At 43.2% G+C, this 14,240-nt stretch overlaps 1 protein-coding gene across 1 annotated transcript in view; it reads right to left on the bottom strand.

Annotated features, from left to right (window-relative positions):
• The window catches only part of vps50 (VPS50 EARP/GARPII complex subunit), an 86,210-nt gene that overhangs the window by 21,544 nt on the left and 50,426 nt on the right, over nt 1-14,240 (bottom strand). Inside the window, exons 18-22 of the mRNA XM_066715477.1 lie at nt 12,959-13,135; nt 11,596-11,714; nt 10,399-10,505; nt 7,809-7,930; nt 5,914-5,994 (exon numbers count right to left, since the gene is read on the bottom strand). Coding sequence (XP_066571574.1) covers nt 5,914-5,994; nt 7,809-7,930; nt 10,399-10,505; nt 11,596-11,714; nt 12,959-13,135 — 606 coding nt within the window. The remainder of the gene's footprint in view (nt 1-5,913; nt 5,995-7,808; nt 7,931-10,398; nt 10,506-11,595; nt 11,715-12,958; nt 13,136-14,240) is intronic.

Genomic DNA, 14,240 nt, shown 5'->3' with positions numbered 1-14,240 from the left:
CTGTTACATTTTAACTTTAGTTTCCTACCAAAAGGACAAGGTATAATCATAATAATGTCCCAGGCATCTTCCCCCTTCTCACGGAAGACGTTTATCCAACCCAGAGCAATCTGGTAAACAGAACCCGGATTTGCTCTGCTCCGCTTACCCAGATAATGGCGGTTATTTGAAATGCGTACGTTTGAAACCTTCTCTTGCCATTTGCTGTTAGCAAGAGGAAAGTTTGTTAGAGGGTTTCCACTCCATGTGTGCACCCATGAAGCGGAGCATCCACAAACAACACAGACCTCCAGCGTACTGGACTATTCTGTGCTGCTTATTACCGCAGAGAAAACTGCAAACCCGACTATGGCGCAGTAAGTAAATAGGATTACTATATACGGGTGTGGGGTAGTGCATGATGAGTATTCAGTGAGGGAAATACAGGTGTTTGTGTGTTTGGTGTTTTAACTGTGATAACTCGTTTTGTCACATATTGTTAATTTTAAATAGCGATTTATTTTTTCAGTAAAAGTGTGCTTCAGTGACATGGTATACGGAAATCTTCATTAGGTGAATAAACAAACAAACTATGGAAACTCAAATGCAGCATAGCTTTCAAAAGATACTTTCTATTGGTTTAGAGGCTTTTTAGTAAAACACATTTCTATTGGTTTAAAAGCCCTATGTTTTCAATGGTATTTTTTTTTTTTTTTTAACTGAATACTTGTCACTGTGTAATGAACCATTTTGTCATCGTACGAATTCAAAGGGCCGTCTCGAAAGGGTTAAGTCACAAATAAAGCTGGCGCCAATTTTATTTTTTGGTGGCCGTCTCGAGCCCTGCTTGTATAATGGATGTTAAATAAATAGGTCAATAAGTACATCAATAAGTACACCGTGGCAGAGACCACCCTCTGAACACCGCAGAAGAAGAATGATGTCCTCTCAGAACTCGCAGGGCACGGGCGACTGAACAAATTGGGCATCTGCGGCTCAGGATAATCACTGATCTCATTGAAGTTTTACTGCACCACCAGCACAATCACCCAGATACCCTCTCCCTTCAGAGGAACGATGAGATGCCGTGGCAGATACCAGTACAGCCTCTCACACCAGTACAGGCGAGCGCATGCCAACCGCTCAGAGGCCTGACAGGCGCAGACGTGTTTCTGCTTTATATTCTCAGCATGGAGGCCTTTTTGCAGCACACGTATCATGCATACATTCACAGCCACTCAGCTAGTCCTCAACAAAAGGACACATCTTCCAGGGATTTGCAGTTTTCTGTGAACGCTTATTCATGCACAAAATCACTTATTGTCCCGAACCCAATATCGCCAATCTTCGCTAAGAAAAACCATTGCAGTGGCTCCACATTACAAGCAAAATTCCTGTCAAACGCTTTGCAACGGCAGCTCGATCTCCCGCATCCGTCAGACAGGCAGGCCGTGGCGCGATGCAGGGCTCAATGACGCACATCTCGCACACGTTGCGGTCGGCATCACTTCAAACCGCTAGAAAATCGTCCAGCACCAGATGCGAAAAACAGAAGAGTGATTGAAATCCACCCTTCACTGCCGACGATCTTCCCTGCCATCCGAGAATGACACGGGACCAGCCAGCTAAAACTCGCATTAAATATTTATCAGCCGTGTGCATGAACTTACTCTGGCATCTATTCCCATGGAAATTAAAGCTCTGCACCTTTTGACTTTTCTGTTCCTTTCTGAAAAAATAATCACACTGAAGTGTAATGGGAGGTGGGGGGTGGAGGTCTAATCAATGTGCTAACAGACTGCCAGACACTTCATTTGCATTTCACTTTTCTGTGGCAGATGCGTCGTGTTTCTATTTCTGAAACTCTTCAAGAGAAAACTGCAATAATGCCAACCACAAGCACATTTGCATTCCTCAGATATATGTATATTTATCTCATACTTTCTGGCACCACAATATAATTTCAGCAAAGAGAGATAATTAATTATAAAAAACTAAAAAAACAGGACAATGATGTTTGCAATTCTCTCGGTTCCCTGCTGCTGAAGGTCATGTGACTTCCGTGAAGGATGTCGTTTCAGAGTAAACCCAATTCACTTAAAGAATAAAACGGTCTCTTTGCGACGATCACATCTTCTGCAAAGATTCATCCTAACAAAGGCAGCCGACTGTCAAGCATATTCCATTAACACTGTTTTTATCCTAACATATTGCTCCCAATTCCTCTCATTAGTCGCGTGTCAAATAGAATTATCACTCGCTTTAGACATTCCGGAACAAAGGAATCCAGCCGTCATATTTCTGACAGTTACGCAATTAACAGAATTGAATCCAGTTTCTTTTCTCGCTCAATATTTTGAATGCGAAATTTAAAAAAGTGTGCTACCAACAAAAGACAATGCTGTCGTGTGCTGAACTCCACACGAAGGTGCCCTCGCCGACATCTGCACACTGCTATAACTGAACGTCTCTGTTGCTTCTACAACACAAAGGCCTTCAAACGGGGACATCTGTTGGAGACGCTGGACTGCTGGACGGTTGGGGTAAGACACCCCGCTCCTGAGTGACCCCCCGTCCCAGACCCATCTCTGCGTGGCCGAGAGCTGTGGAGGCCAAGAGGCGAGCGGAGATTGTGAGGAAACGAGCCAAGAAAGGAATTGTAGCCGTGGATGAAGTAATCCTTCTCAGATTTGTCAGCGGGTGAGAGACAGAAAGAAAGTGCTGACAAGTACCTCACTGAGTGAAACAGGACTTTGAATCTCAGCCCTCAGTTATTCTCTCTGTTTATTCATATACAGACGTCCGGCTGCGTTAAGGAAACCATGCTGAGACATACCATCGCCATGGAAACGTATTCATTTAGGTTAAGCAGGAGCTGATTTCTAAGGGCTGCGATTGAGGCGTTTCCATTAGATCAGAAACCCAGCTGCTGCCCATCTCTCGTGATCACTCATACTGGTCCTACAGTCTCATACTGGTCCTATAGTCTCATACTCGTCCCATAATAGACCCATATACCCAGTTTCCACCAGCCACGTTAAGGTACACCTCCGCGTGGCCGGGCTGTAACTGTACACCTAAACTTTGCTGGCAGCATTTCCATTCATTGTCGTGAGGTACAGCTGCCCTAGGAAGTGACTGTGAGACACGAAAGGGACACTCGGCATTCTGGGATTTAGTGTTTTAAACTGGAGGCTGAAATACCTACAACAGTAAAGTGCAACAAACTTTGGGCTGAAACGTTTTTACTATATCTAACAGTCTTAAGTTATACCAGATATTCAAAAGTACAAACACATTGAAACAATATATAAAACATGACATCACTTAAAATGTCATCTAGTTTATTTTGTTTACCAGCGCATCGTTAATAATCGTGTTACTTCTCCCTGTATCATGATCTGATTAACATGGACAATATAGCTTAATTTAAGTATCCAGATATTCTCCCTTCTTATCTGTGGGAGAATTGACTGCATTGCATTATTAAATACAGTGCGCTGGGTTTAAATCTGTCCCGTGTAGCCGCTACATATCTATATCATGAAATATACAGTGTGACAGTCACAGCCAGTTTCTTAAGCAAAACTCATACATGTGTATATAAATACGGCTACAACACTCTGGGATCCATAACTTACTCGAACAGTTCTTCCACAAATTCAGTGTTTTATACCTGCAGTTTTATCAATGTCGCAAAATAAAAGAATCACTCATCAATAACATTGATTGATCACATAAAAATCAGCCTCTGTTTTAAACATTGTAATAGTTTTAAGATAGTGTAAACAGGGGGAAACTAAAAACCATGCCGTTTAAATAATTTTGAGAGAATTTTCAAGAGATCAAGACATTTAATTTAAATCCAGGATGAATATTTCATATTTGCGTATTTATAACAAAAACAGTAATGTATTTCATCAGGGCACATTGTATGCAGTCTGATGCAGTCCTTTCTCCAGCAGGATTTTCGCAATCTTTTCAAACACTCTTAAATGTCGTTCTGCTCCAAGCAATTAATCCTGTGTCACTTTTCCATCGTTCCACTGCTCCAGATGAATCACTTTCCCAAGGTAAACACACACATTCCTACTTGTGAAAAGCTTCTACCTCATCTCTGGCGTTGAGAGCGGCCGCCATTACTGTAGTTACAATTTCCAAATGCAGTGGCGCTGCGTCAGGGACTTCACAGTACTGACCCCGACCAGTCTGGGACTCAGACGATACGATGTGCAAAACTGTGCACCTGAAATTAGTTCGGGCACAGGCGGAGGTGTAGCTGAGCCCTGGTGGAAACCCCCTGACCTGGCACGGCCATGCTGAGGTCCAGCTAAACATGGATAGTGGAAACAGGGTAATAGTCTCTTTCTGGTCTCATACTGGTCCCATACTAGAGCCATAGTCAGGAAGTATTTCAGCAAGCCTCTCATCCCATCATCAAAAAAAAACTAACAAACAGGGAAAACCTAATATCCTGCATAATGAATGATTTATCAGAATTAAAATAGCCTCCCGGAAGAAATCAGACTGCAGCTTTTAATTAACTTTATTCAGATTCACAAGACTTATATAAAAAGTCATCTGAGGTACTTTAATTTTAGGTGCCAGTGATTTTTCTACCGCAATGGAATCTTGTACTGATCTCAGATCGTACTGCCGAGCACAAAGCAAACGGGCTGCTCAGATCGCAGGGGACGCTTCACAGCTCACCAACTCGCCTGTCAGCCGCATGACGCGTTTCATTCAAGTGCTGATGACACACACACACACATACCGGTGGAAATTATAGGGCATCTGGAGATCCCTAGCAAGAACGAAAACTGATACTCAAGCTTTGTAAACATGGCGAAGTGCAGAGAAGAACAATCTTGTGCATCTCGAGGAACGTCTCTGCCTTTCAAGGGTAATTTAGGGCCGTTGTCTTCCTGCACAAAGCAGCCACTCATGTCGAACGATGGAAATGGAAAAAGCACTGAAGCAGATGTACACAGGACACGGGGGTGCAGCGCGGCTCTGCTTTCACAAGGCCGATCACCAACTCTCTCCGGAAAAGTAAATAATGGGTTTGAATGAAAGCTGTCCCTGGAAGCTGGAACAACTATTTTGACAGTACGTAAACAACTCGTCCTAACCAGACCAGGACAAACCTCATTTAGAAATGTCACTACTGGAGATAAAGAGTCTGAACTAGTAGTAGATATCTCGCTCTTTGCAACATGGAAGTTCAGGATCGCCTCGAAACAAGAAATGTGGTCGTCTTGCTGAATATGTTGCGGTTAATTCATTTACACTTACGGCCTAACATTTTAAATTATAAAACACATGACGAGCTGCATCAGTGATGAAGAATCGCATGATCTTCATCTCAGAAGGACTCATGAGTTCAGAAAACCCTAACCTGCGCCAAAAGATCTCAGTATAAAACCAAACAGGAACAAAAAGCATCAAATGAAAAGCACAGCCTTTTTCTCTCATCAAAGATAAGACTGGATTTTCTCCTGCAATCTAAAATTACTCATCATGGGTTTGCAAATCATCAGGGTGAACAATTCAGGCCCGAGTTGAAGACGTATCCTTATTTAAGGGTCGGGCGGCGTGGAGAGAGTCCCGTCATGGAGCGTATTAATGAAGCACTCACTGACACCAGAATCAGCAGCCCATTGAATCACTGCCTGACGGGGGCATTGAAGAGGACAGATGAGTTATTTTGAGTGTCACATTATTACTATAATCACTCACACAACACCATTAAAAATTGATCCTTCTCACGCAGAGGGGGAATAACTACACTGTGTGGTGGTGAAATTAAAATAAATGAGTATTGACCAGTGCTGCTTCAGATCCACAGATTGCACGTATTCCGGGTGATGTTTCCAGAAAGAGCAAAGATATGAGTGAGCGTTAAGTGAAATAAGAAAACAAAACCATCCTTACCAGGTCGATGAGACTCTCCTGTATCCGGTTGAGCGTGGTCCGCAAGCGGCTGCTGATCAGACCGAGGCCAGAGGATTCATACTGTGGAAGGAAGAAGATTTCATCACAGATGTCATGAAACGGCGGAGACACTTCCTGTAACGTATCTGGCGACTCGCCCGGACATTAGAAATGTAAACTGCTCGACTCTCTTCAATGACACTGAAGGTCCTGTCAAACAGACGCTGAATTAGTTCTGATAATAACAACAACAACAACCTGTTGTGGTCCAAAGCACTATACAGGCCTATAAAAACAGCAATACTGTATGAATAGGTACATGTACAGGTAATAGTAGCCTGAGATAATTTGTTATTTCACAAGCAGGGTGTTTTTAATGGGAACAAAAGAAAATAATATACTTTAGATATACTTTATTTGCAAGATTACAGATCGCCATGGACAGGTCTCAGTTGTACAGCTGTGGTTTCCTGTCACCCCTGAGAACGGCGTTTAGAGAGACTCGTCACAAAAAGCCACCCCATGGGTTCTGGCAGGCAATTAGTCTAACACCTCCGACAGTAATCAACACAAATTTAAACTTGATTCTCTCTTTTGTAAAGGCTGACACAGAGACAATATCGTAATCTCTCACAGACACACTTCCCCACCTGCAGCCCACGTCTCACAAGGTTGACACAACTGCCGCTGTGTTTACTTATTGTGCGTCTGACGGCTCAAGAGTGGATGTTTCTGTATTTGATTTCATTATTTACACAGCAAAATAATGAATATCGGGAGAGCTGATCAAACACGGATGAAAGGAAATATCACACCTGTGGAACATTTCAGCAGCCATGTCAGTTTGTCTGATCGCTGCGGAAAAGGTGTTTTCAAATGTTAAATGCATTTAAGGAACATACAAACACGGATATCTCTCTCTCAAATCACAATACATACAGCATAGATTAGCCCTCTGTTGAAACTCTATACCTTACATTGAGGTAAATGACTCCAACCAGACAAAAACACAACACTGATCCTGTGAGTCACTGTATTTTCATCTCTGACACCTTGGTTGGGATCCAAACATGAAAAAGAGAGTTTCTGCCGACAGTTGCAGAGACCTTTAATACGACACTGCTTCGGCACATGCTGGAGGGACGACAGGGGACCTCAACAGCGTGGAAACCCATTACAGGGGGGCATGGCATATAAAAGCGAAAAAGAACTGATGATCTGCACCAATTTCATCATCATCTTTGCATTTCTCTCATTATTACACCCCCCAGTTATGAATAAAGCGCACAGTTGGTGAATTTTGACCACATGTCTCTGGTTAATTTCCTTCCTGCAGTCTTTCACCCACAGATCAGCGTGAAATTAACTTCAGGCGTAACTTGTTCATTTGTTGCTTAGTATTTCTGTTTTCACGCAGTGGACTCAGTACATAATAACTGCTCATTTACCATTAATATCCATGCTCAATGTGACTGAGGGTGACTGCATTATTTATTGTAAGCATCGAATTCCATTTATAAGTTTTGATAGACCAGATTCATTTACAACCATACTATTTTGCGCTTTCCATGCAGGGTAAACAAGTGACAGCAGTCAATGATGGAAATATTACCTTATCTTCTATAATGCAAAAAAAATACTGAAGGTCTATGCAAATGCACAGAAAGGCCACATTTATAAAAACCTCGGCCATAATCGTGACACTTAAATACTAACAGTTATCCTCTGTATCCTGGAAAGCTAACTGAAGGAAAAGTATGCATCACATTACAGATATATATGTAAAGAGAGAGAGAGAGAGACAGAGAATTTAGACAAATTAAGCTTGTCGTTGCTAGTAAAACGTGTCCTCCAAGCATATGTTTACGAGGCCCGTTTTCCGAGACCTTACTTACCATGTCGTTGCGGCCGAAAAAGGTGTAGACGGCATACAGATAGTAGTCGAATAACTGGGACATGCAGTGGATGACGTCAAAGGCGATGGGCTTCAAAATATTCATCATCTGCATGTACTTCCCTGCAGAGACATTGAAACGGGTTCGTACCTGTGTGACGGCTGACATTTACAAGGCTGATTATACTGGGAGACTAAAGCATGTAGAAGAAATACAGACACAGATTGAGAGACATAGGGCTGGCATGTGTGTGAAGCCTTTAGGCTTAATGTTACTATAACGGTCCTCAGAAAGTGTGCTGTACAGGAAAATATATCTTCATTTTAATATATAAATATACTGAATGCTTTAACAGAGTTTGTGAGATTTCCTTTACAAACGATCTGAAGATATTCATGGGCATCCTGTCGTCCGTAATCAAATCGTGCCGAACGTTTTATGCGTCCGTGGCAGGAAGAACGATGGGAACTAAAATGAGCCGGAGTACATCTTAATAAGAGCGTGCAGAGGGAGACCGGTCTTTGGGGATTCTTCTGCCGAGTCAGTGTTTTTTTGTTTGTCTGCAAGCGACACCGTAATTAAATCAGCCCCGTCCGTGATATTCGCTGCGAAGAGAGACGGTAAAAATTAAATCGAATCCTGCGAAAGGAAGAAAAATAATCCAATTGCAGACTACGACGTGCCGCAGACACCGGTTCTGTACTGAGCCCGGGGTGACACAGCAGACCCACAACACTTTGTGCAAGACGACAGTGCTGGAGACACAGCACTGTGGGGTTATTGTTTAAGCACCGTTATGTGTCTAAATGAGGAACTCTTTAATTGTAGTTAATGGTTTGCAGAGGCGATTGGCTACATTGTTATGAAAGAAACTCAGTTCACATGGGCCGCCAGGGACAGGACCCGAGACACGACCGGTGACACACTGTGCTGCATATTAAGGACAGATTACGGATGCTCTCCATTGAGAAGACGATTAAAAAAAACGTGTTTTTCCGATTGTTGACTATTTACGGTTAATATTATGTTCAAAAGCCAATGTGTCACCCTGCCTTAAGGGATGGCTCACACATTTCTGATTTGACAATATTATTACACAACATGGGAAGTTCTCCAGAAAGGACACTTCATTGGAGGTGCATGTTCTGATAACTGGAAGCTTCCCAGAGCCACAGCAGTCCCCCCAGGCACCAGAGTCCAATATCACTCCAGCTGCTCTCCATATCCACACCAAACATGTGACTGGACCGCTGGAGCTCAGCTGATAAGATGTACTTTCATGGGGAAAAAAAACTCTGAGCTTCAGGAAAACACAAGAGCCCACATCACCGCAGAGTGTTCCCGATGAGTCGGCACATTCATCACACGTCTGGGGATGGAAGGACGCGTCTGAGGGGAGAACTAGGTCTGGTACCAATGCTAACAGCTCCAAGGTGTTTAGTGAAGGAAAATGTGACATTGCCATATAGTCCCTATTTCCCAGTATTTTATATATATATATATATATATATATATATATATATATATATATATATATATATATATATATATATATATATATATATATATATAGTAACACCCCCCCCCACTGGTGGCATGGCCTTGCAAAGGGGAGTTGTTGCCCAGTATAAGAATATTGGGGACAGATGCATTCTCGGAGTGCCTGCCCTGTCTGGACAAATGGTGGACATATATATATATATATATACACACACAGACACACACACACACAGATCTATATAAAATATATTTGCAACCCCTTATCCTATTGAAAAGGCAGGGCATTTTCTCAGTTGTCACACAGTTTCCATGTGTTGCATGTTCTACACGCTTGTCTCTCGAATGGATTGTGAATCGGTGCTGACAGGAAACATTGCGTCTTTGTCACACAGTGTGTTAATGAGTAGCGTATAGCGAGACGCGTAACAGGACGTCAACTGTGGTAAAGGACTCGTCTCCAATATCACGGCAGCTGGAACAATCTTCTCCCGATGGCCGTGACCCGAATGTGAGGCCGAATCAGCAGCCGCTCATGACTGCATTAGTCAGACACTTAGTGTATTGTGCTGGAGAAGGACGACTGAGCTACGGTTAATGACCAGCAAAGGCTAACTCATATATTTCACCTCACTGCACATGTCCTTGTCTTTGGAAAGACGCGTTTCCTGAAGCAAGACTGCGGCTCGGAGAGATGGAGACGCTCGGCCCGTATCGGGGATTAAAGCGGACGCACTCCGTGTCCATTCGGGAATGAGAGAAACGCATTTTACAGCAGGGTAATGTTCGTCATTCCTCTAGGATGAGACTCAAACCTTTCTTGTTTTTCGATTTCATTATTAATACAGCAATCCCGTTTAAACCTATAAGTAAAGCATGAATATTTAAATGAGGCCTGGAAGTTTTCCGTCACATAGGTTTAACCTCATTAATGACCAGAGAAATCGAGAAGAAATGTACAGGGTGTGCCATGAGCATGGATTTTCACTTAAAGAGATGCAATTACAGCGCTAATTGAAGGGCGGAGAGCGAGCGTCCCCGGTGTGGTCACTCTCATGACCTTTCCCTCCGACGTCAGCAGCGAGTTACTCACCAACAAGCCTGATTACATTCAAGGTAGTGTTCGTCAGGATGGGAGCGTTCACCTTATTAAGGCTGTAGTCCGACCTCTTCCTGCTCTTTAGGGTATCTCGAGACGCGCTAATTACAAAAGCAGAAACATAATTACAGCAGGCCAAGGAACGGCGCTGAGGCAGCCCCAGGATGTCTGAGAACTCGGCTGTCAGAAACACGAAACGAGCGCCTCTCTGTCAGCCAGGTTCAAATCAACCTTCACCAGCACCATGTAGCAGTTAATTCACTCAGGGCTGTCAGCTCCTACGAAAGACTATAAAAATAACACACACATTAATAAATAAATCAATCAATCAATCAATAAATCAATCAATATCGAGCAGCGACTGGGAAGCACTGTGCCCAGAGACTAATTAACCTGCATCTCTCTATGGAGGCAAAAAAAGTTTCCTTTGAGACAAGGATTTTTGTTTTATTTTTTAATCAGTTGCTGAATCGATTGATCAATTTTCCTTGGCTTTATAGCAGCTTCATCCACCCTAATGAAATTACGTTTCTTATTTTCTCTCTGGAAAGCATAGCCTTTCATAAACTGAGCATCAATACGATGATACAGGAGATCAATAAGTGTGCGGCTGTGGGCAGCTTAGGGTACAGCTGTCTCTGTTTATACCGCCTTCCTGCAGTCCTGCCAGTTCCCTCTTCAACTGTTCTGCACTCAACCGCTCTCTCTCGAAACTTCGTGCCAAATTCAGCGTCCGAGCACTGGGGGTGTTAAAATGCATGACCCAGTTGCATCATCGTCCACTGAAGTCAAACGCATTGCACTAGAGGTGAAGATCTCAGCCCCTATCCGGGCCAGACCGGCTGCTTTGTGTTCAGGATTGGACAGGGACTCATTCATTTTTGGACAGATCTGTCGGCAATCTCCTTGTGCTGCAATGTCCTGGAGGACAAAGTGTCCGCTGGCAGACGCACCTGTCAACCCCCTGAGGAAAGGGCTCAGAGTGGCGGCTCTCTCACGGGCCAGTAAAGGGGCCATTGAAAACTCTGTTCTTGAGGGAGTCATTCAAATGACGCTCAGTCTGCAACTGAAGGATCAAAGGCTTTGAGGTAAGTATTGGAGGTGGAAACACAGACCCCAAAGTCTATTTTTGGTCCCAGGAATTCAAAGAGAAACATAAAAGCATACACAGGAACACACAAACACCTATACCTTTTCACAGGAATGTCTCCCGTCTGCTCATCCACATAATCCCTCTTGAGCTCCTCCGGGACGTCACTGTCGCTGTCGTAGTCCTGGTACGCGCTCTTCTCCAGTTCGTCGGACTCATACTGGGGAAACATGGCAGCACAATAAAGCACAGGTCGACTGTGACGTCTGTCCGACTGGCTGACCTGACAAGTTGAACTAATCCAGAGGAAGCTCACCACTGTGGCACATAACTATCTCTGACTCAGTATCAGATTTGTGACTTAATCTTGGCCTCTACAAAGAAGGATCGCTTCCTTCAATACTTCAACAGAAACCGCGTCGGCCGAATGGCTGCCCAAGACGGATGTTTTTGTTTTGTTCCATTTTTGGCTGCATCATAAAAAAGTTTGGGAGTTCAAAGAAGATACGATCGAACATGAAATCCAAGTTGTGATTTGAAACTCAATGCACAGAAAAGGCATCTTCATTAAAGGATTTTTCAAACCACACTTCTTAAAGGATACCAGCGTAAGGATGGGAATGTTTCTGCAGCAAAACACAATAGCAAATCTCATCGATTTGGTTTAAATCCAAACAGAAAAACAACACAAAGCAGAACAAGCATCTGTGTGAAAATCACAGACACTTTGGTCAACATACAACTGCAAGTAAAAACAAAACATAACAGCAAACTTCATGTTTTATTTCTTTCTGAATTGCTTAATCTGATTTAAATACTTAAGCACAACAGTGGCCTTTGAGCACTTTAATATTATTTACGAGAAGAATAAAACATGGCAAACAGGATGTTAGGGTATATTGTCAAAAGTGTAGCATTGAGAACAAGGGCAGTAATGTTCAGACTGTTCAATGCACTAGTTAGAGCTCATCTGGATACTGTGGACAGTCCTGGGCTCCACACTTCAAGAAAGATATCGCTGCTCTAGAGGCAGTTCAGAGGAGAGCAACCAGACTTATTCCAGGTCTGAAGGGAACGTCCTACTGAGAGACTGAGGAACTGAACCTTTTCACCCTGGAACAGAGGAGACTACGTGGGGACTTCATTCAAGTCTTCAAAATCATGAAAGGCATCGACCAGATCAGCAGGGACACACGCACCCTCGGACACAAATGGAAATTGGGCTTCAAGGCATTCAAGACAGAAAACAGGAGACACTTCTTCACACAGAGAGGCGTCACAATCTGAACAAACTCCCCAGCGATGTGGCTGAAGGATAATTTGGGAACATTTATAAACAGACTGGATAGGATCCTTGGATCACTTAGTTATTAATGGACTCCAAACAAGCACGATGGGGCGAATGGCCTCCTCTCGATTGGACACTCTCTTATGTTTCTTACGTAAAACACAGCCGTCTCTTACCCCGTTCGAAGCGAGAACGTCCTCCGTCTCCTCCTCTTTGTTGTCGATCTGCATCTCGAACGGGTTTCCTCCGTCATGGAACTGGGCGAATAGGGTCGGCTCGGCACCGCCGGACGCACTGGCCTGTTTACTGGGCGACACCGACGCTGACCTTGACTGGCCCATGAATTTGAACTCCTGGAAAGCAACAAGCCACACAGAGGCCCTTCACACTCCACTCATTGTTCAACACACAAAGACACACATATATATGTTTTTCAGGGTGATTGCATTGTACCGTTGATAAGCAAGAAATAAATATATACATTTTGGAAAGCTTTCTTCTACAAGAGGATCAATATAGGCTGATGACACGAAAGTAAATATAAAATACAAATAATTTATACACACACACAGCCAAGAGAAAGTCTAAAAGCCCTTTCAAAATGTTCACCTTTGGTTGTCTTATAGCTTGTAATGAAAAAAAGCATTAAAACTGTTTCTGTTTAGTTTTTGTTTTCCTGTATCTGCACTTGATGCCTCACAACTTCACACAACTCACAACAAGTGAAAAAACATTCTAGAAATGTGTGGAATTGTTCCTTAAAAATTGAAATCTCTCATATTGTGGCGTATTATGTTTTAAAATTCCCTCAGAGCACACTAGGTGGTCTGGTGGTTGTGATGACTGGTGTCTCGGCAGTGCAGCATGTTAGTCGTTTTCTGATCAAACAGCCACAAGCTTTAAAGAAAACATAAAATCAGCTGCAAAAAAACACACTGAACTAACAGGACTTGAAAAGGGGAGGCTCCCAAGCAAAGCATTTCTTTAACCCTATTCCTGAAAAACAGCAAACTGATTGCACATCTCGCCATCTGTGTCACGGGAACGTATCCAGCCGAAGCCAAGTCCACGACTCAGACTCGCTGATAAGGCTGAGTGTAATCAAAGCCTTGCTGTTGGAGCACTATATATAAGACTTAATGATACAGTGAGATCAAAGGGCTTTGGTTCTGCTTGGGTGTGCTAGAAAAAGGTACAAGTATTGAGATAAAAACCAGCAAAAACAAGCAAACAAACTTTTCCAGATTACAGCTGTAATGTATTATAGAGCTGCATTAGTGGGAGAGCACTGGGACCAACAGGCCTCTGAATTAATACACAACTTTCAGGGCTTCTACCCACGCAGAACACAAATGATTTTCTCAATTCCCAAGGACAAACACGGGAATCTGCGAGTGCTGAAAGTAATGCGAAAGAAACTCCACCTTCCGGAAAACCAATGTGTTACTTCTCTAAAAA

This window comes from Amia ocellicauda, chromosome 10 (assembly GCF_036373705.1).
Source record: "Amia ocellicauda isolate fAmiCal2 chromosome 10, fAmiCal2.hap1, whole genome shotgun sequence".
Classification (NCBI taxonomy): domain Eukaryota; kingdom Metazoa; phylum Chordata; class Actinopteri; order Amiiformes; family Amiidae; genus Amia; species Amia ocellicauda.
This window is presented reverse-complemented; position numbering and strand designations above follow the sequence as displayed.